This window comes from Microcaecilia unicolor, chromosome 2 (assembly GCF_901765095.1).
Source record: "Microcaecilia unicolor chromosome 2, aMicUni1.1, whole genome shotgun sequence".
Taxonomy (NCBI): Eukaryota; Metazoa; Chordata; class Amphibia; order Gymnophiona; family Siphonopidae; genus Microcaecilia; species Microcaecilia unicolor.
Genome location: NC_044032.1, coordinates 267,468,960 through 267,490,197, shown reverse-complemented (window position 1 = coordinate 267,490,197; position 21,238 = coordinate 267,468,960). Strand labels below are relative to the sequence as shown.

The 21,238-nt window shown below is 43.6% G+C and overlaps 1 protein-coding gene across 1 annotated transcript in view; it reads right to left on the bottom strand.

Annotated features, from left to right (window-relative positions):
- The window catches only part of LOC115462415 (protein brambleberry-like), a 45,378-nt gene extending 38,403 nt beyond the window's left edge, over positions 1–6,975 (bottom strand). Inside the window, exon 1 of the mRNA XM_030192430.1 lies at positions 6,495–6,975. Coding sequence (XP_030048290.1) covers positions 6,495–6,730 — 236 coding nt within the window. The 5' untranslated portion in view covers positions 6,731–6,975. The remainder of the gene's footprint in view (positions 1–6,494) is intronic.
- Between the last annotated feature and the right edge of the window lie 14,263 nt (positions 6,976–21,238).

The window sequence follows — 21,238 nt, the reverse complement described above, 5'->3', positions numbered from 1 at the left end:
AATAATTTTAACACAGAAGTTGAAAACAGACATACTAAACGAAATATATCGTTAAACTATAATTAAAAACACAAGTTGAAACAGACATATAAAAGGAAATATATCGTTAAAAACTATAATTAAAAATCAAGATAGGAAAAATAAGAGATGTGAGAAATGACAGAGTCCATATTGTGGGGGAAGAATTTAAAAAAAAACACAAAACAACTGCATCCGCTTATTAGGGATTTGCTACAAGTATTCACTGGGTGAGACACAAACTGCCTCAAATACTGGGGATCATAGAAAACATTTAAGCATATTTATGCACTGTTGTAGATTGGGAACTAAATAAAAGATAGAAAACAGAAGGGTTAAATAGCCTGAAATGGTTACTTCTCTCGGTGGCAAGATCCACAGGATCCGCACTGGAACCAGTATTTTTTTTTTAACATTTATCTGGAAATGGAACAAATTATTTAAACTTGTTAAACTGCATGCATAGTGTAAGAAACTGTAGGAGGACCTTGCGGAATGAAGACTGGGCTTCCAACTGGCTGATGGCATTTAATGTGGAGAAGTGCACAATGAGGCACATAGGGAAGAAGATTCCCAACTATAGCTATGTGATGCTAGGGGTTGCCATTCAAGAAAAAGGATCTAGGCATCATTATGTACATAAATCTTCTGCTCGGAGTGCAGCGACAACCAAAAAGGCAAAGATAATATCCAGAATTAAAAGAATAAACCACACCTTGAATAGTATGTGCAATTCTGGTCACTTAATCTTAGAAAATATAACAGAATTAGAAAAAGGTAAACAGAATGATAACCAAAATAATAAAAGGGATCAGGGCTAGCCCTACTGTTAGGTGGGCTAGGCATCTGCTTAGAGCAGCAGAGGATTTTTTTTCGGGAGGGGGGGCAGTGGTGCAGCTTCAGCACAAGACCATTCTTCATGCTGGGCCTACCGCAACCCCTATGCCCTCCCATGTTGGCTTCAAGTTAAAGGCCCGACTTAAGTGCAGGCCTGTGCTGAAATGCTGCCATGTCCTGCCCTCCTCCAACAGAAGCCTACCTTGGATTGGGGTGGGGGGAGCCCTCAAACAAAGTCAGGTTTTCAGGATATCCCTAATGAATATGTACACAAATCACTATCAGAGTATCCTTATTTCAATCTAGTTACAATATAAACTATCAACCATCAAGTAACTACCTCACTCTTTATTGACAAGTTCTATAAAATTTCTTTATTGAAACCTATCAACATTGAAGTACTATAAAATCTAATATATCTTCTGAATAATATTAACCCAACACTCTATCTCATCCTCACCATTCATTGCTCCATTCACTCAAGTGGGTTCAAAACAACCACAGAGTTCTCTTAACCTAATATCTACTCCCATGAGGGTATTCCTCTATTCAAATATTAGTAAAACAGGCCCGTTTCTGACACAAATGAAATGGGCGCTAGCAAGGTTTTCCTCGGAGTGTGTATGAGAGAGAGAGAGAGAGAGAGAGAGAGAATGAATGTGCGAGTGTATGTGTGTGACAGAGAGACAGTGAGACTGCTGGGTGCATGAGTGTCTCCTCTGTCCCCCCTCCAGCCACCCAGCGATTCTCCTCTCTCCCCTGCTCCCCCTCCAGCCACCCAGCAATTCTACTTCTTCCCTTGCCCCCCTCCAGCCACCCACCAATGCTCTTCTCTCCCCTGCCCCCCCTCCAGCCAACCACCGAGTCTCCTCTGTCCCCTGCTCCCCCTCCAGCCACCCAGCGAGTGTTATGTGCACGTCCTCCACAAGGTCAGAATGTGCATCATCAATACAGATGAAGTCTGTGATTTCTCTATAAATAATGGCTCTTATCAAAGGCAAGGGGCTGTATTAACATCCCACGCGAGGAGCAAGCCTGTGTCAGACCAGACTGACCATCTGAAGAACACTGCAATGTAGAGGTCTTCATCAGGTTGTATATGTGCCATGTACCTTTGTGTTATTGCTCTGTGGGGATACAGTCATCTGACTGAAATAGAACTCCATCTAAGCTGTGTCATTATTCATGCCTTCTTTGCATGTCACCTTTGATGTTCTAGTAAATAAAAATAATTGCCCCATTTCTATAATAACTTGGTTGTGGAGTTAGTTCTTTTCATTATTTAGACCCAGTGGGCTTGGATCTAAGAATAAGGGGAATACATTTGCTTTTGACACTTCACTCACTAACGTTAGTATAAATTCTAAAATAATCAGTTCCAAACAAGACTGTCAGGTATTCAAAAGTGTGTTATCTGTAGCGCTGCAGAAATGCTAAATAGTAGTAGTAGTTGTGCCTACATCAGTTTTTACTGTATGCAATTTTTGGAATTCTGAGTACTGTACACTGTTCTGTACTTTTCAGAGATGGTACAGTAGATGAATACTATAGTTTTATGCATTTTGGAATTCTTATGAGTATAGAACTGTAAAGAGATGATAGATGCACAGTACTGTACTCATAAAAATTCCACAAACTGCACAAAGACAACTAAAGATACAACCATCACTGTACTGTAGTTTTGTGCACTTTGTGGAATTCTGAGTACTGTTCTGTAATTTTCAGAGATTACTGTAGACAGTACAGTTATGTATATGCAATTTACAGCCAGCTACTCAAATGCTGAGTGGGGGTCCGCAAACTACTTGCTGCGGACATGTACTGTACCAATCAATACAGTAAATACCCTACAGCACTAAATAATTTTTTAAAAAATTTTCATCTAAGTGTTGTGTTTTTGTCCCAGTGTCTCTTTCCTCCCTCTTTTTTTTCCTCTTTCCAAGGCCATTCTTTTCCTCTATCCCTCCCCTCCTCCTCCTCCTCCAGGTACTATATCTCATTGCATCTCTCCTTTAACCCAGATCTGGCACTGGCTAACTTAAATGATTTCTCTACCCACCCCCTTCTGACCCTGCTTCTACAAAGGCGTAGCACAGCAGAAAACAAACGGCCTGTGTGAATTGCTGCCGCTGTCAGTGACCTGGGCAGATAAAGCATTTAAGGTAGAAGTGCTAGACCTAGGGCAAGAGGGGGGTTGAGAGAGGGAGTCAGTCCACCTCTGCCATGGCATTGGCGTACTGTACAGTAAATAAAGGCACCCTCTGGTGGTCCACTACTTTAATACCTCACGCATATTCTAACAGATTCATTCATGCAGTCACTAGTGTATATACTGAGCAGCGGCACCACACTCCCGTCTCCCGCTGGCAGCCCAGTGTCTGCCCCGTCTCTGAACTTCTTCCCTGTTGTATCTCAGAGAAAGCCGCAGCAATTCCTTTTCACTGCCTGTGCCCACTTCTGAAGACATCACTTCCTGTTTTCTTACTAGCAGAATGCGACAGAAGGAGGCCTGCCAGGCTGGTGCAGGCAACAAAAAGGAATCGCTGGGGCCACTTCAGATACAATAAACAGTGGGGTTCAGAGACATAGTGAGTTGCCGGTCTGCGGGCAGGGAATTGGGGAGAGGGGGAGATATGTTTGATGTGGTGGGGGAGGGAAGTTAAAAAAGCAATTGAAGAATTGAATCATGGATGTGCTGTAGATGTAATCTACTTAGACTTCAGCAAAGCTTTTGACACGGTTCCCCACAGGAGGCTCTTGAATAAACTAGATAGGCTGAAGATAGGACCAGATGTGGTAAACTAGATTAGGAACTGGTTGATGGACAGATGCCAGAGAGTGTTGGTAAATGGAATTTGATCGGATGAGGGAAAGGTGAGCAGTGGAGTGCCTCAGGGATTGGTGCTGGGGCCGATTCTGTTCAATATATTTGTGAGTGACATTGCCAAAGAGTTAGAAGGTAAAGTTTGCCTTTTTGCGGATGATACTAAGATTTGTAAAAGAGTGCGAATGCTATTATATATCTACAGAGAAGGGGAAGGCATGGAAGTACCCATCCAAATTAATTCTGGGCCCACCCAAAAATACTAGGTCTGGCAAAATGCTGTCCTACAGAGGTGTGACCCTGGTTGAGCCTAGCCTTAAGAATTTAGCTTGCCTCTCCAACCAGACTAGGCTCAGTTTACATTGGTACCACATTAACCACCACAGTACTAGCTAGGGTGACAGCTCTGTAGGACAGCATTTTGCCAGACCAGTGCACTGCATGATTGACTTAATGGTGAAAATACTAAAAGGACATTTCAAAACCATCCAAGAATGTAAAACCATTCAAGTTAACATGATGAAATATTTTGACACCCACCTGACAGACAAGACAAAGTTCTGTGTTTCCAATCGCATTATAAACTATAAAATTATACCTCTGTCACCTTCTCATCATTCATCTCTTTCTGTTTCTCTTCCCCACTCCTACCTTTCCACATGAGATAGTATTTCATGTTTCACATATATATTCTGATATGTTATTATTTGCTCATTTCTGATCTGAAGGTATTGCCTTTGAAATTAATTTTAAAAATATATTGAGTTAGTCCAATAAAAAGGTATCAATTTATGTTATTTTGTCTTATTTCTATTTATTACCATCAGATGGAATCATTGTGTGTTCTTTCTACTTTGTAAAACTTTCTTTGGAGACGATGATGATGATTAGTTAACATTACATCTAATATAGATGATAATGACAGTGAAGGTGATAAAACATTCTTTGCTATACGAAGTCAAGCGTTTCAGAAAGAGAGATTCCCTTGATCAATACCTTCAGAACCAGTCCGAAAACATCAGTAATGTTGCAACTTGGCCTGATTTGAAGGAAGGAACTTTTTAACAGACTGAAAATGTCGTTTCCTGCCAGTGTAGTTGTGGAATGCCTTTTTTAGCGTATCATTATTAAGCCAGCACACCTGCATAAGCAATAGTCTTTTTCAAAATGTAGTTTTACTAAAAGCAAAGTGGATTGAATTGAAGAACAATAAAGTTGTTGGGATAAAACATTAGCAGCAGTTGCATTCATTGTAGTCACTGTACTTTTATTTTTACTCTAGCATTACATTAGGCGGTAACTTTTTTTTACTTTCACTTACGTTTTTACCTGTTCTCCACTGTACTTTTTCTTATACATTTATTTTTACTTTACTTAAGTACTTTAACCAACACTAGCATTTACACCTATTCTCTGTCATAAAAGAATAAGATAACATACCTATACTTTTATACAAACCTAAAGAATAAAAATTCTATACAAAATGTAGCATCTCGAACATATCTAAACCTTCACTATCCAAACTGCAAAGGACTCAAATACAAAACAACTTATGCATCCAGCTTCTCCTACATAAGCACACAACTATGGAACATATTGCCAAAAGCTGTGAAAACGACCTACGACCACCTAAACTTAAGGAAATCACTAAAAACCTACCTATTCAAAAAGGCATACCCCACCGACCCAACATAAATACCTACACTATGCAACAGAGGAAAACCAAAGATCGTAATGGCAGGGGCGTATCTGCGTAGGGCCACAGGGGCCTGGGCCCCCGCAGATTTTGCCCTGGATCCCCCTACCGCCGTCAACCCTCCCCTGCCGTCGCTGTCACCTACCCCCGCCGAGGTTCGCTTCCTCCTGCCGGTGCCTTTAAAAATATTACTTCAGCTGGCAGGGGACCCCAACCCCCGCCTGCCCAGCCGAGGTCATATTTTAAATTCTTCTTCCTCGTGCTGTTGAAAGCTGCAGCCTGCATCCCTTCCAGTTTCGGATGGAGTCTGACATCGCAGCACCTTGTACGTGCAGGACGTCAACGTGCTGTGACATCAGACTCTGTCCGAAACTGGAAGGGATGCAGGCTGCAGCTTTCAACAGCAGGAGGAAGAAGAACTTAAAATAAGACCTCGGCTGGGCTGGCGGGGGTTGGGGTCCCCCGCCAGCTGAAGTAATATTTTTAATGCCACCAGCAGGAGGAAGCGGACCTCGGCGGGGGTAGGTGACGGCACCAGCGGGGGAGGGTTGACGTTGGTGGGGGGCGGTGGCGGCCAGGGGGGCTATAATGTGCCCCCTCACTCTAGCCCCTGCCCCCCCTACCGCCGAACCTCAGATAAGCCCCTGCGTAATGGACACTATAATTAGGGACTCATTTTCAAAGCACTTAGCCTTCCAAAGTTCCATAGCCCACTATACTTGAAACACATGTATCTTTATTCGACCACAATATCACCTTTGTATTTGTTTCTCTACTGGACTTGGCGAATGCTATGTATGCCACATTGAGCCTGCAAATAGGTGGGAAAATGTGGGATACAAATGTAACAAATAAATAAAATCCTTACCGCTGTTTCAACGTGTACCTTACAAATATAGAACAAGAACAGCAGTATCAGCTTCCCATGCACACACTACCACCACCCTACTGTTAGGTGGGCCTGAGCCATAAATGGATGGGCCCTGGCCCACCCAAGCCCACCTGTGGCTACGCCACTGCCACCACCGTCACCACCGTCACATCTCACAGACAGCCGTCTTCCTACATACTTGGCAAATTACGCCCTGCCTCTCCCCAGCATGTGCTGCGCTGAGTTACCTCTGCAGGTGGCAGTGTGTGAAGCTCAGAGCAATCTTGCCCTGCTCCTCCTCACTCAGTCTTCGGCAGCCCATATTCACCCTCTTCAAGGCCCGCGTCCAGCACGCGCCGTATCGCGGATGACTGGCGTATCCTTCCACTCTCTGCAGCTGGGCCTGGCCCTGGTGGAGAAGGATTGTTTCAGGATGAGTGGAGGCGAAGGACAGATACAGCAGCATCAGCAGCAGTTGCCTCATGTCCACCGCAAAGAATAGAAAAAGTCCTTCAACATGAACACAACTACCGTAGCCACTGCTATCGAGGAGGTTTAAACCTCTTTGCCCTCTAGCAACCTCTGCGGCACGCGCTTGCCCCGCCCCCACGGAGCTCTTCAAGAAGCGCCAATGCTTGCGCCAGAGGTTACATTGAGACAGGGGACGGCGAAACGTCAAAAAGCTGAAGCCAATGAGGTTTGTTTGTCTCCCTCCCGCGCAGCCGTCATCCTCATACACCCAAAGCAACCAAACCTATCAGCTGCTTCGGCCACGTTGTTGTTGTTCTTGTTGGTAGCATTTTTATTTGATCTCACTTATATTTGCAAACAGGCCGGCTTGGGCAGCATACAGATGTACGGAGAGGACGAATCGGTTCCATCGTTAGAGTTGTAATTAGTTCTAAATCGTAATCATTGTGTCATTTGGAAGGGCTGGTTATAGGGACTCCCTGTATTCGTTCAGAGATGTTTTCACCTAGTAAAAGACCATTATGTTATGAGAATCAGGTGCTCAACAATCATTGTTACTATTTATTATAAGTACAACGGGTTAAAAAAAAACATTAATTAGGTTGACCTGGGAGCATTTAACATCTTTTTTGTCTGCTCGTACATCAAAAGTGGGAACTTGCTCCTTTTGTTTTGTGGAATGCAGTGGTATGTTATAAAAATGTACTTGATTTTTTTTTTATTAGTACTATTTCACAGAGAGGTATTGAATAATGAGGGGAGAGTTTCCTTTATGCAGAAGTTCTATCCAGAGTCAAAATGTGCCTACATCCTCCAGTTGAGCACCCAATTAGCCTCTAAGTTTATACAAAGTTGATTATGTTCAGTGGAAAATAAATCTGTTAGCTCAGACTGCCTACTATGGAATGTGTCATTATTGCTACCAAGTATTACATGTTATGGGTATTTGTTTTAAACTTTGATTGTTTTAATTAATTTACCTAGTCTTACATGCACATGGTATTGCTTTTTAAACCCAAAGACAATTCCTAAGGGTGGTTAAGCAATTAGGTATAAATTGTGTTGGGACCTACTGATCTGTACATCTGCTGTCTAGAATTTTGGAAGATGGAAATGAGGAAATAAAAATTAAGTTTTGGATGTAGAAGTTGTTTGCTTTTGCAATGTGTGTATGGATGCCTGTGTGCATGTGATAATGTTTGAATAACTGTCTATGCTTATGACTATGAATTCTGAACATGCAACATCATTAAAGGACAGACTTTTAAATGCCCAGTTGGGTATATATGCTAATCTCAACTTTGTTAAATGTTTCTTAAGACATAGCCATCTACTTGCTCCCATGATGTTACTGAATTCTATTATTCTGTCTCACTGTATTTCAAATGTAAGCCACATTGTACCCAAGTTTGCGTAGGATAATATGGGATATAAATGTAAAAAAAACCCCATTCCTTTATCCTCCACCTTTTAAGGAACTGCCTATCTAGCTGGATGGTGATGGAACAAGGAAAACAAGTTTGGTCCAGTGAAGATTAACTCAAAATAACCTATTCCTTTGTGGTTATGTTCCACTAATAGGTTAAACAATTAACTGGTTTTCTTGCAAGGATTATTGGGGCTCACTTACAAAGTTCCATAGTAAAGTCTAAGTGCTTTGAAAATATGCCTCTGTGTAACTTTGTATGTTTACAGAAATACAGAAAAACTCAAGAAGAGGAACACCGAGAGGCATACCGGATGAAACTGAAAGAAGCCAAGAGAGAGATACGTCTAGCGAAAGCGGAAGAACAAATGGCTAGAAAGGTAAGGAGGGGTGACAAAAATTTCTTCAGGTATATTAGTGAAAGGAGGAAGACTAAAAAGGGAATTGTGAGACTGAAAGATGCTGCGAACCACTATGTAGATAATGATGAAGAAAAAGCAAATTAGCTAAACAGATACTTTTGTTCTGTTTTCACAGAAGAAAATCCTGGAAAAGGACCGTGATTAACTGGCAAAAGTACCTATGAGGATGGAGTGGATATAGCACCATTCATGGAAGAGAGTGTGTATGAACAACTTGAAAATCTAAAGGTGGACAAAGCCATGGGACCGGACGGGATCCACCCCAGGATATTGAGGGAACTCAGAGAGGTTCTGGCGGGTTCTCTAAGATTTGTTTAATAAATCCTTGGAGACGGGAGAGGTTCTGTGGGAGTGGAGAACGGCGGATGTGGTCCCTCTTCACAAAAGTGGTGATAGGGAAGAAGCTGGAAACTACAGACCGGTAAGCCTCACTTCAGTTATTGGAAAAGTAATAGAAGCAATGCGGAAGGAAAGGATAGTGAATTTCCTGGAAGGGTAAATCGTGCCAAACGAATCTCATTGAATTCTTTGATTGGGTGACCGGAGAATTGAATCATGGATGTGCTGTAGATGTAATCTACTTAGACTTCAGCAAAGCTTTTGACACGGTTCCCCACAGGAGGCTCTTGAATAAACTAGATAGGCTGAAGATAGGACCAGACGTGGTAAACTAGATTAGGAACTGGTTGACGGACAGATGCCAGAGAGTGTTGGTAAATGGAATTTGATTGGATGAGGGAAAGGTGAGCAGTGGAGTGCCTCAGGGATCGGTGCTGGGGCCGATTCTGTTCAATATATTTGTGAGTGACATTGCCGAAGGGTTAGAAGGTAAAGTTTGCCTTTTTGCGGACGATACTAAGATTTGTAAAAGAGTGGACACCCAGGAGGGAGTGGAAAACATGAAAAAGGAGCTGCAGAAGCTAGAAGAATGGTCTAAGGTTTGGCAATTAAAATTCAATGCAAAGAAATGCAAAGTGATGCACTTAGGGAATAGAAATCCAAGGGAGACTTATGTGTTAGGCAGTGAGAGTCTGATATGTATGGACGGGGAGAGGGATCTTGGGGCGATTGTATCTGAGGATCTGAAGGCGACGAAACAGTGTGACAAGGTGGTGGCTGTTGCTAGAAGGTTGCTAGGCTGTATAGAGAGAGGTGTGACCAGCAGAAGAAAGGAGGTGTTGATGCCCCTGTATAAGTCATTCATGAGGCCCCACCTGGAGTATTGTGTTCAGTTTTGGAGGCCGTATCTTGCTAAGGATGTAAAAAGAATTGAAGCGATGCAAAGAAAAGCTACAAAAATCGTATGGGATTTGCGTTACAAGACGTACGAGGAGAGACTTGCTGACCCGAACATGTATACCCTGGAGGAAAGGAGAAACAGGGGTGATATGATACAGACGTTCAAATATTTGAAAGATATTAATCCGCAAACGAACCTTTTTCGGAGATGGGAGGGTGGTAGAACTAGAGGACATGAAATGAGATTGAAGGGGGGCAGACTCAAGAAAAATGTCAGGAAGTATTTTTTCACAGAGAGAGTGGTGGATACCTGGAATGCCCTCCCGCGGGAGGTGGAGATGAAAACGGTAAGAGAATTCAAAAATGTATGGGATAAACATAAAGGAATCCTGTTCAGAAGGAATGGATCCTCAGAAGCTTAGCGGAGATTGGGTGGCAGAGCCGGTGGAGGGAGGCGGGGCTAGTGCTGGGCAGACTTCTACAGTCTATGCCTGAAAATAGCAGATACAAATCAAAGTCAGGAACACACGTAGTAACATATAGTAACATAGTAGATGACAGCAGAAAAAGACCTGCACAGTCCATCCAGTCTGCCCAACAAGATAAACTCATATGTGCTACTTTTTGCGTATCTTACCTTGATTTGTATCTGCCATTTTCAGGGCACAGACCGTAGAAGTCTTGCCTAGCACTAGCCCCGCCTCCCAACCACCATCCCTGCCTCCCCCCATCGGCTCTGCCACCCAATCTCGGCTAAGCTTCTGAGGATCCATTTCTTCCAAACTTCCTTCCGTCTTCCGCAGCCTAGTGCAATCACTCGTACTCAGTCATCTGGATTACTGCAACTCACTACACGCAGGTTGTAAAGAGCGAATACTGAAGAAACTTCAAACAGCCCAGAACACAGCAGCCAGACTTATCTTCAGAAAACCAAAATACGAAAGTGCAAAACCCTTAAGAGAGAAATTACACTGGCTCCCACTTAAGGAACGCATCACTTTTAAAGTATGCACACTAGTCCACAAAATCATTCACGGTGAAGCCCAGCTACATGTCTGACTTAATAGACCTGCCACCCAGAAACGCTAAAAGATCATCCCGAACTTTCCTCAACCTCCACTTCCCAAATTGCAAAGGCATAAAATACAAAGTGCTGCACGCATCAACCTTTTCTTATATGAGCACGCAATTCTGGAATAAACTACCACACAACCTGAAAACGATTTACGAACTAACTGACTTCCGCAAACTATTAAAGACTCATCTCTTTGATAAAATCTATCGAAAGGATCAAAACACAAGTCCACACACACTGTTAACAATGCATCAATACATTCTCTTCTGAATTCTCATTCCCCGTAATTCTATTAAATTTAAACCTTAATTTACAGATAAAATGTTATACCCGAATGTTCCCTTGCTATTGTTTTATCGCCCTATCAGCTTTCGTTGTTCCTCCATTGTTTCATTGTTCTTCTTACATTGTTCTATTCCCTTAACGATGCTTTGACCTTGTCTTCACATAACTCCTCACAATGTAACCCATAATCGAGTTGTAACAAATTGTATTTCCATAATTCACAATGTATTGTAAGCCACACTGAGCCCGCAAATAGGTGGGAAAATGTGGGATACAAATGCAATAAATAAATAAATAAACAGGATTCCTTTATGTTTATCCCACACATGTTTGAATTCCATTACTGTTTTCATCACCACCTACCGCGGGAGGGCATTCCAAGTATCCACCACTCTCTCCGTGAAAAAATACTTCCTAACATTTTTCTTGAGTCTGCCCCCCTTCAATCAAAGAGAAGCCGGGGACACAGGCCCAGGTGCCCAAAGAGATCCAGTCTAAGGAAAGGTCCCAGACATTATAGAGCGCTTAGACATTGAGGGCACTTGCATCAGCCACAGCACAGTCCCAGGCTCATCGAGTGTCGGGGTCAGTGTGCATCCAGCTGGTGCAGCCCTCAATGTCAGGAGAAGATACAGTGGTGGAAATAAGTATTTGATCCCTTGCTGATTTTGTAAGTTTGCCCACTGACAAAGACATGAGCAGCCCATAATTGAAGGGTAGGTTATTGGTAACAGTGAGAGATAGCACATCACAAATTAAATCCGGAAAATCACATTGTGGAAAGTATATGAATTTATTTGCATTCTGCAGAGGGAAATAAGTATTTGATCCCCCACCAACCAGTAAGAGATCTGGCCCCTACAGACCAGGTAGATGCTCCAAATCAACTCGTTACCTGCATGACAGACAGCTGTCGGCAATGGTCACCTGTATGAAAGACACCTGTCCACAGACTCAGTGAATCAGTCAGACTCTAACCTCTACAAAATGGCCAAGAGCAAGGAGCTGTCTAAGGATGTCAGGGACAAGATCATACACCTGCACAAGGCTGGAATGGGCTACAAAACCATCAGTAAGATGCTGGGCGAGAAGGAGACAACTGTTGGTGCCATAGTAAGAAAATGGAAGAAGTACAAAATGACTGTCAATCGACAAAGATCTGGGGCTCCACGCAAAATCTCACCTCGTGGGGTATCCTTGATCATGAGGAAGGTTAGAAATCAGCCTACAACTACAAGGGGGAACTTGTCAATGATCTCAAGGCAGCTGGGACCACTGTCACCACGAAAACCATTGGTAACACATTACGACATAACGGATTGCAATCCTGCAGTGCCCGCAAGGTCCCCCTGCTCCGGAAGGCACATGTGACGGCCCGTCTGAAGTTTGCCAGTGAACACCTGGATGATGCCGAGAGTGATTGGGAGAAGGTGCTGTGGTCAGATGAGACAAAAATTGAGCTCTTTGGCATGAACTCAACTCGCCGTGTTTGGAGGAAGAGAAATGCTGCCTATGACCCAAAGAACACCGTCCCCACTGTCAAGCATGGAGGTGGAAATGTTATGTTTTGGGGGTGTTTCTCTGCTAAGGGCACAGGACTACTTCACCGCATCAATGGGAGAATGGATGGGGCCATGTACCGTACAATTCTGAGTGACAACCTCCTTCCCTCCGCCAGGGCCTTAAAAATGGGTCGTGGCTGGGTCTTCCAGCACGACAATGACCCAAAACATACAGCCAAGGCAACAAAGGAGTGGCTCAGGAAGAAGCACATTAGGGTCATGGAGTGGCCTAGCCAGTCACCAGACCTTAATCCCATTGAAAACTTATGGAGGGAGCTGAAGCTGCGAGTTGCCAAGCGACAGCCCAGAACTCTTAATGATTTAGAGATGATCTGCAAAGAGGAGTGGACCAAAATTCCTCCTGACATGTGTGCAAACCTCATCATCAACTACAGAAGACGTCTGACCGCTGTGCTTGCCAACAAGGGTTTGCCACCAAGTATTAGGTCTTGTTTGCCAGAGGGATCAAATACTTATTTCCCTCTGCAGAATGCAAATAAATTCATATACTTTCCACAATGTGATTTTCCGGATTTAATTTGTGATGTGCTATGTCTCACTGTTACCAATAACCTACCCTTCAATTATGGGCTGCTCATGTCTTTGTCAGTGGGCAAACTTACAAAATCAGCAAGGGATCAAATACTTATTTCCACCACTGTATTTCTACAAGGTCTGAAAGCAGATCTGTACCTTGACGCTCTTCAACGCATGGCCATCAGCCTGGCAGGCAAACACAGACCCATGCTTCCCATGATAACAGTAACAGGATTCTAAAGCGCATAGGATAAACAAAAAGGAATCCCAAATAGAAGGCATGGAACCAAACAAGCTTAGCGATGATTACATGACAACACCAGTAATTGGGAAGCAAAGCTCTTCTACAGACTGTGCCCTGATCATGGCAGGAAGGCACTTGTGCATACATGGTGGGGAGTGCTGCCACAAGCTCTTAAAAGAGATAGTACGCTCAATAGTGTTCTGTACCGGGTGCCGTAGGTGACATCACCCACATGTGAGAATCAATTGACCTACTTGTCCTCGGAGAAATATTTTAATTTTAAAATTCTATAATAGTTTTTGCCATTTTGATGGTGCCCTGGCACCACCTTTGTCTAACCTTGCAAGGGTTCAGGGTTTGGTGCATTTTATAAATTTTTCTTCAAAAAGCACCTAAAGTACACTTACTAGGCAGCAGTGATTGTATTGCTAGCATTAACTAAACAGCAAAGAGGGGAGGGCAGAGGAAAATCAGCTGCAGAATAGCTCAGGCTCTGCGACATTTCTGAGAAGCATGGTAGCACAATGCAGGAGCGCAAAGGACTAAAGTACCAAATTTTGTGATACAATACAGCACAGTCTAACCCTGACTGAGGCCCCAATGCACAAAGGTGCCCCACAAAGGCAGCCGTAAAATACAGGTGCCTCGCAAAAATTTAGCGAATCACTAACAGCCAGTGATGCACAAAGGGGATCACAAGCAAATGAGCTACACGGACCCCCCTTTGTGCATCCTCGCTGTCAAATCCATCTGACAGCTCTGATGCACTGGACCACAACAGTCACCCTGCCATCCCTGCCTCCCCCCATCGGCTCTGCCACCCAATCTCGGCTAAGCTTCTGAGGATCCATTTCTTCCGAACAGGATTCCTTTATGTTTATCGCACGCATGTTTGTATTCCGTTACAGTTTTCATCACCACCTCCCGCGGGAGGGCATTCCAGGTATCCACCACTCTCTCCGTGAAAAAATACTTCCTAACATTTTTCTTGAGTCTGCCCCCCTTCAATCAAGGAGAAGCCAGGGACACAGGCCCAGGTGCCCAAAGAGATCCAGTCTAAGGAAAGGTCCCAGACATTGTAGAGCACTTAGACATTGAGGGCACTTGCATCAGCCACAGCACAGTCCCATGATAAGTACTTCACAGAGTCTGATGGGGATTTATAGTACTTCTCGGTGCAGAACATAACATAGTAGATGATATATACTTGATCTTGATTTGTCCTTGCTATTTTCAGGGCACAGACCGTAGAAATCTGCCTGGCACTGACCTTGTTCTCCAACTTTTGAAATTGTCATCGAAGTCCCACTCCAGCCCATCCAAATCTATCTAGCCACAATCAGGGCACAGACCATAGAAGTCTGCCCAACACTAGCCTTGTTCTCCAGCTACTGAAGCTGAATCTGGATTTGAGTTTGACTGAATCTGAGCCCAAGCGTACTTATCAGAGGAGCGGATATCCCTCAGAACTGGCTGGCTTCTGAGAAACGTATGCTTAAAGTTGTGTTGTGTGAACAAAATTCCTTTGGCAGATTCAACTAGCAGGGAAACAGAGAGGAGATCAGCAATGCCTTTCTCTTTCTTTAGCACCCCCTCACCTATCCACACCTATCCACACCCATCCTGTTAGAATATCAATGATATGCTTTGATGTCCCCATGCATACTTCCTACCCACCCCCCTCCTCCCACCCTGTCAGACTGTCATAGTAATGCTTGAATGTTTTCACTTATATACACTGTCAGCTAGCACATTTGCTTATTTCCGATCTGAGGAAGAAGGGCAATCTTCGAAAGCTAATCAAGAAATGTATTAAGTTATGTCCAATAAAAAAGGTATCATCTTATTTTCTTTTCCATGTTTTATTTTGTTTGATTTCTATTGATAACCTTTAGCACCCCCGTGTGTCCAGATTGACTAACAAGCCAGAGATGATTTCTCTTATTATGTGGGTAGGTGAGTTAGTCATAGGCACATAAAGGCAACTGGAAATTACTCCTGCCCTGACTACATCCTAGCCTTTCAGGGATTGTTAAGTAGTCTGGGGGGAGGGCTTTTTGCATTTTTTTTTAATTTGAGACGTATTGCTTTTGATTGTAATTTTTCAGAGCATATAGTCCTCATATTCAGTAAAATCAATGTGCTTTTTCATTCTGGATTGTGCATCAGGCTGGTATAATGTCTGCAATATAGGCAGTGTCTGGACTCCTTTACCCTATTTTAGTAAGAATCTATATGAGGCTTGTTCTTAATCAGTTTTATAAATGGGAAACATCTCAATGCTACTTTTTCTTTTTTTTTTACACATGCTCACAAAGTCTCTATTTCAGAGGATATTTAACTGTATCTGCATTGATTTGGGAACCTAAACATGCCGGACTTGTTGAGAAGTCAGCCTGTGCTTGCAGTTCCTGGGACTAGAGAGTAATAATCTCCTGTGGATTTAGCAGAGGGCTGCTGACTTCAAACTCTGACAATCCCCAGTGACCTCATTGGTTCACATTCACCCAACCAAACTTTAGTTTTCAGTTTCGGCTGAAACCAGATGATAGGTTTTTGGTTTCGGCTGAAAGTAGTTAGTTTCAGTAGCAGTACTGATTTCATCCAAAACGGAAAAAAGCAATTTCAGTCGGCCTCTTCAGAGTCATATGCTTGATTCTGGTTCATCCATCCACAAAGACATATGCCTGAACCTGAACACTGCTAAACAGACCCTTGATTTGCCCATCTTAGATCTAAATGTCCTTGATTGTTGGGATTAATTCCCTCCCTCTCCCCAATAGCTAAGTGTGCCCAATCCCAAATTCACCTGCCCTAGAGTCATGTGTGCCTGGTACCAGGCCAATCAAGAAATATCCATGCAGTTCTGAAAGCAATCTGACTCGGTTGGTCCCCTTTATCCCTTCTGTATTACTCTAGTACCAGTATTAATCATAAATTCTGTATTCAAACAGAACTGAATAACTGAAAGCATGTGTAATGCTCATACAGAAAACCTCTTTGAATTACCATACTGGCTAAAAGTAAACATCAGTTGAAACCATATTCACAGTGGAATGGGTTGGGCTGAATAGTTACACTGTGTCTTCAATAAATCCCGACTCTGTGTGCAAGGAGAAATACAGCCTGACCATATTATTTTAAGCCTGTTTATTTACTCTTTGTGAGGTGAAAGAAATTCCAACTGGCCTGAGGCATTCTACGGTACAGTGCAGCCATGTGTTGCATGAAATCAACTGGAGGAGGTCTCTATGCATATCAGGATATGCAGCCACAGGAAATGCCACTTTATATTTGACAATTCAGCCATGGTAAGCCATCCTGTAACACAATCTTGGGAAGGGTCACCGTGTGTGCTATAGCAAAACCTTGGATAAGGTCCTAATTTTTTGTGGTATACTGATATGGGAGGAGTCACTGTGTATTATACAGAGAAGCCCGAAGAAAGATGACTATGATTCATAGTACAGTACAGTCTTGATTATCTGACATAAACAGGATAAGTGAAAGATCAGGTAATATGAAAAAAAAATGGGAACCTCCTCAAACAATGCACGAAGAACAGGCTTAGGGTATCTTTAATTAAATATTGTTTATTAGCACTAATCAGCAACAAAAAAAGTACAGCTGGCAATTTGAACACAGCAACTGTACAGCAGGCAATGTGAGCAGAAATACTGTACAGGTACAGAACCAAGCAAGGGAAACTATATTATCAACTGCAAATACAGAAATCTGGTCAATAGATCATATAGAGCCATTTGCTCGCCGTGTTGCCGCCCTCCCTCTTCGTCCTGTGCGAGAGTGTGAACCTGGCCTCTCTCCTGCTTTCGGCTACTGATTGGCTCCTTGAATGTGCTCCGCCCTCAACGTCATTACGTTTGACGCGAGGGCGGGGCCCACATCTGCTGCTACAGAGCTTCGAACAAACGAACTGGCTTCATTGACGTCAGTGGTCAATGGAACGTTGAGAGTGCTTTTTATGTCCAGATGGGGCATGGCCTAGGGCGCAGATGGGCGTGGCTGAGTGCGGGAGTCCGAATAGCCTAGGTCAGGAGCCACAGTTGGAGAGAGGTGAGCTTCAGAACGTCTGAGGGGGATTCAGAATGTCTGAGGGGGATTTTATTTATATAGATGTTGGATTTGATAGATTTTCCTAATGCACGTAGAATGGAAGTGCTCAGAAATTTGCTGCTATTGCAGTATCCATGTCCGAGGGGTATTTGTTCCAAAAGGTTATTCCAGAGCTGCCAAGTTACCCATTCCAGGAGGGAGACTTTATGGCTGGTCCTGGATTTCTGCCAGTCTCATCCTGGTGCATTATGAGACCTGCAGCACTGATTTCAATGGATAGGTTTATGGGCCAGTCCTAGGGTCTCTGGTGCCCCCTGCAGACTATCATTTGGTGCCCCCCCCCCCAGCATCTCCTTTCTCTCTTCTCCCACCCTGCCCCCTTTTTCAGCCCAGTGCCTTAATAGGTGAAGAGCCTGGGGGGGGGGGGGGGCAATGCATTACTCTCTCCAGAAAAAAAAATTAAATGCTCCCAGGTTCCAGTCTAATTTTTTTTTATTTGTACCCACGCTTTCCCACTCATGGCAGGCTCAATGCGGCTTAGGTACTTATTTGTACCTGGGGCAATGGAGGATTAAGTGACTTGCCCAGAGTCACAAGGAGCTGCCTGTACCTGCAGTGGGAATCGAACCCAGTTCCCCAAGACCAGCGTCCACCACTCTAAACCCTAGGCCACTCCTCCACTCCATGTTTAATGTGGGATAAAATGCCATAAATAAGTAAATAAATATAAACTTTTAACGTTGAGCACCTGATTCTCAAAGTGGACATATTCCAAGCACTATAATGAAAATAAAATTATTTTTTCTACCTTTGTTGTCTGGTGACTTTGTTTTTCTGTTCATGCTGGCCCAGTACCTGATTCTGCTGCTATCTGTCCTCTTAACTGTTTCCAGGGCTTCCTTTCCATTTATTTCTTTACTTTCCTCCTTTCTTCTTCATTTATTGCCTTACATTCGTAAGTAAAAGCTGGGTCCTCTGCAGACTTGACTGTCCAGTGGATCCAGCTTCTGCCTATTTTCTCCATCCATGTGCAGGTTTTCTCCCTTTTCCCTCATCTCATCTCCTTCCTCTCTCTTCCCTCCCCTCCATCCATGTCGAGCATTTCTTCTCTCTCCCTTCCCCTCCATCCATGTGCAACTCCTTCCTCTGTCGTCCAGAATTTCTACCCTTCATCCATGTGCATCTCCTTCCTGTCTTCCCTTCCCTCCCCTCCATCCATGTCCAACAATTCTCCTGTCTCCCTGCCCTCCCTTCCATCCATGTCCAGCAACCCTCCTCTTCCCTCTATCCACCCATGTCCAGCAACTCTACTCTCCCCTCCATCCATCTATGTCCAGCAAATCTCCTCTGCCCTGACCTCCCATTCACCCATGTCCAGCAACCCTCCTCTGCCCTGACCTCCCATCCACCGATGTCCAGCAACCTTCCTCTCTCCCCTGCCCTCCCCTCCATCCACCTATGTCCAGCAAATCTCCTCTCCCCTGACCTCCTCTCCATCCATGTCCAGCAACCCTCCTCTCTCCCCTGCCCTCCCCTCTATCCACCCATGTCCAACAACCCTCCTCTCCCCTGCCCTCTATGCACATCCAGCAATTCTCTTCTCTCCCCTGCCCCCCTCCATCCATCCATACCCAGCAATCCTCTTCTCTCTCCTGCCCCCTCTATCCATCCATACCCAGCGATTCTCCTCTGTCCCCTGCCCTCCCCTCCCGCTCCCATCCATGTCCAGCGATTCTCCCCCCAACATCCCCCTTTTTCTTCTTGCCACCCTGCGTGGTTTAAGTCTTTTTAAATTTACCTCCATCCCAGTGGCTACATCATTTCAAAGCCCTGCCCATCTCTAGCCTTCCCTCCCTTCGTGATTTGTTTCCCTCAGAGTCCCGTCCTTGAGGAAATTACGTCAGAAGGCTACTGCTACTACTACTTATCATTTCTATAGCGCTACTACACGTAAGCAGTGCTGTATACTTGAACATGAAGAGATAGACCCTTATGCCCCCTTCTTGCTCTTTTAATTTCATTTGGGTTTTCATGTCTGAATAGAGCACTCTTTGAGACTAGGTCAGTCAATAGCTATTCTCATTGGTCTCCCTTTTTTACTCTCAGCGAAGGGTTCTTAATTTTTCTTGGTTGTCATAGATGTAGATAGGGAAGCACAGTGTTTTTTTCAGCCCCTGATAGCTTTCTTCCTATATTTCTTTCTCTGGATATTCAACTCCTCCAGGACTTCCACTGTAGCTGCAATATCCCTTCATAGATATACATTAGTCTTAGGCTGTTACCTTCAAAGACTCTTTTAAAGAAAACATCAGCTGGGTTTGTTTCTTGGTCTGTGCATCTCTTCATGGTCTACCAATGCTATTTTCTATTATTCCTTCTTATCATGGGAATCACATCTTTGTCCTCTTCCATAACTTTTGTGTATTCAGAACCCTTCTGATTGCTCTTGGTTCTCTCTACTAAGTACCACTGGAAAGGACCTCTAAGGCTATTCCAATTTATCTGTATCTCTATCAGTTTATTAGACTGGGGAGATTATTTATTTGCAAAATTCTCTCTCTCTCTCTCTCTCTTTTGAGTGTTTAGAATAGATCTTTTAGTCCCGCCCTATACTGGGGACACTGCTTTGCTACATCCCATTGGTCTGGACTGGTCTGATAGGATGCTATGAAAGGAAACATTTTGTCTTACCTGATATATTTCTTTCCTTTAGTCCTATCAGATCAGTCCAGAATCCCACCCTGGTTTATTAATTTTATTTTGCGTACAAGCTATAATTTTCAGATATCACAGATTCTATTTGTACGTTTTTTCCAAACCTATTGTATGTTACATGTCTCCTGACTCAGTGAAATATCTACATGCCTCACTAGCTGGTAAGGTTATTACTTGATTTCATTGCTTGATCTCAAAATTTCTATATTGATCATCAGGCAGTTTTTGAGCACCATCTTGGCTATTTGAAATAGTGAATGTTCTATGCTGCATATTACCCTTAAGGGGTGAGTTACAAGAACTATTTACTTCCTCTGTCTCCATGTGCCGGTAGAGGGACTCAACCCATTAGTCTGTAATGGTCTGATAGGACTAAAGGAAAAAAAGTTATCAGGTAAGACATAACTTTTCAATCCCTTCTGCATCCCAACCTCCAATCCCTGATGGACGTTGAAAGCACAGAATTTGAACTGGAAAGTTGTGTTTTTGGTGGCAGTCAGAATCAGTGAACTTCAAGCCCTAGTAGTTGATCCACTTTACACTAAGTTTCATCACAATAGAGTAGTTCAATGCACGCACCCTCCTAAGGTAGTGTCTGAGTTCCATCTTAATCAATCATTCTGCCAACATTTTTCCCCAAACCACATGCCCATCCTGGTGAAAGTGTACTGCATATCTTAGATTGCAAGTGTGCCTTAGCCCTCCATCTGGAGCAGACTAAAGCCCATAAGACAGTCCACCCAGCTTTTTGTTTCTTTTGACCCAAACTGTATGGGAACAGAACAGCCATCGGCAAATGTACGATTTCTAATTGGCTAGCAGATTGCATTTCTTTCACTGATGCCCAGGCAGGGCTGGCCCTCTAGGGTCATGTCACGGCTCATAATGTCAGAACCACGGCTATGTCGGTAGCCCACTTGAGGTCAGTCTCCTTAGAGGAGA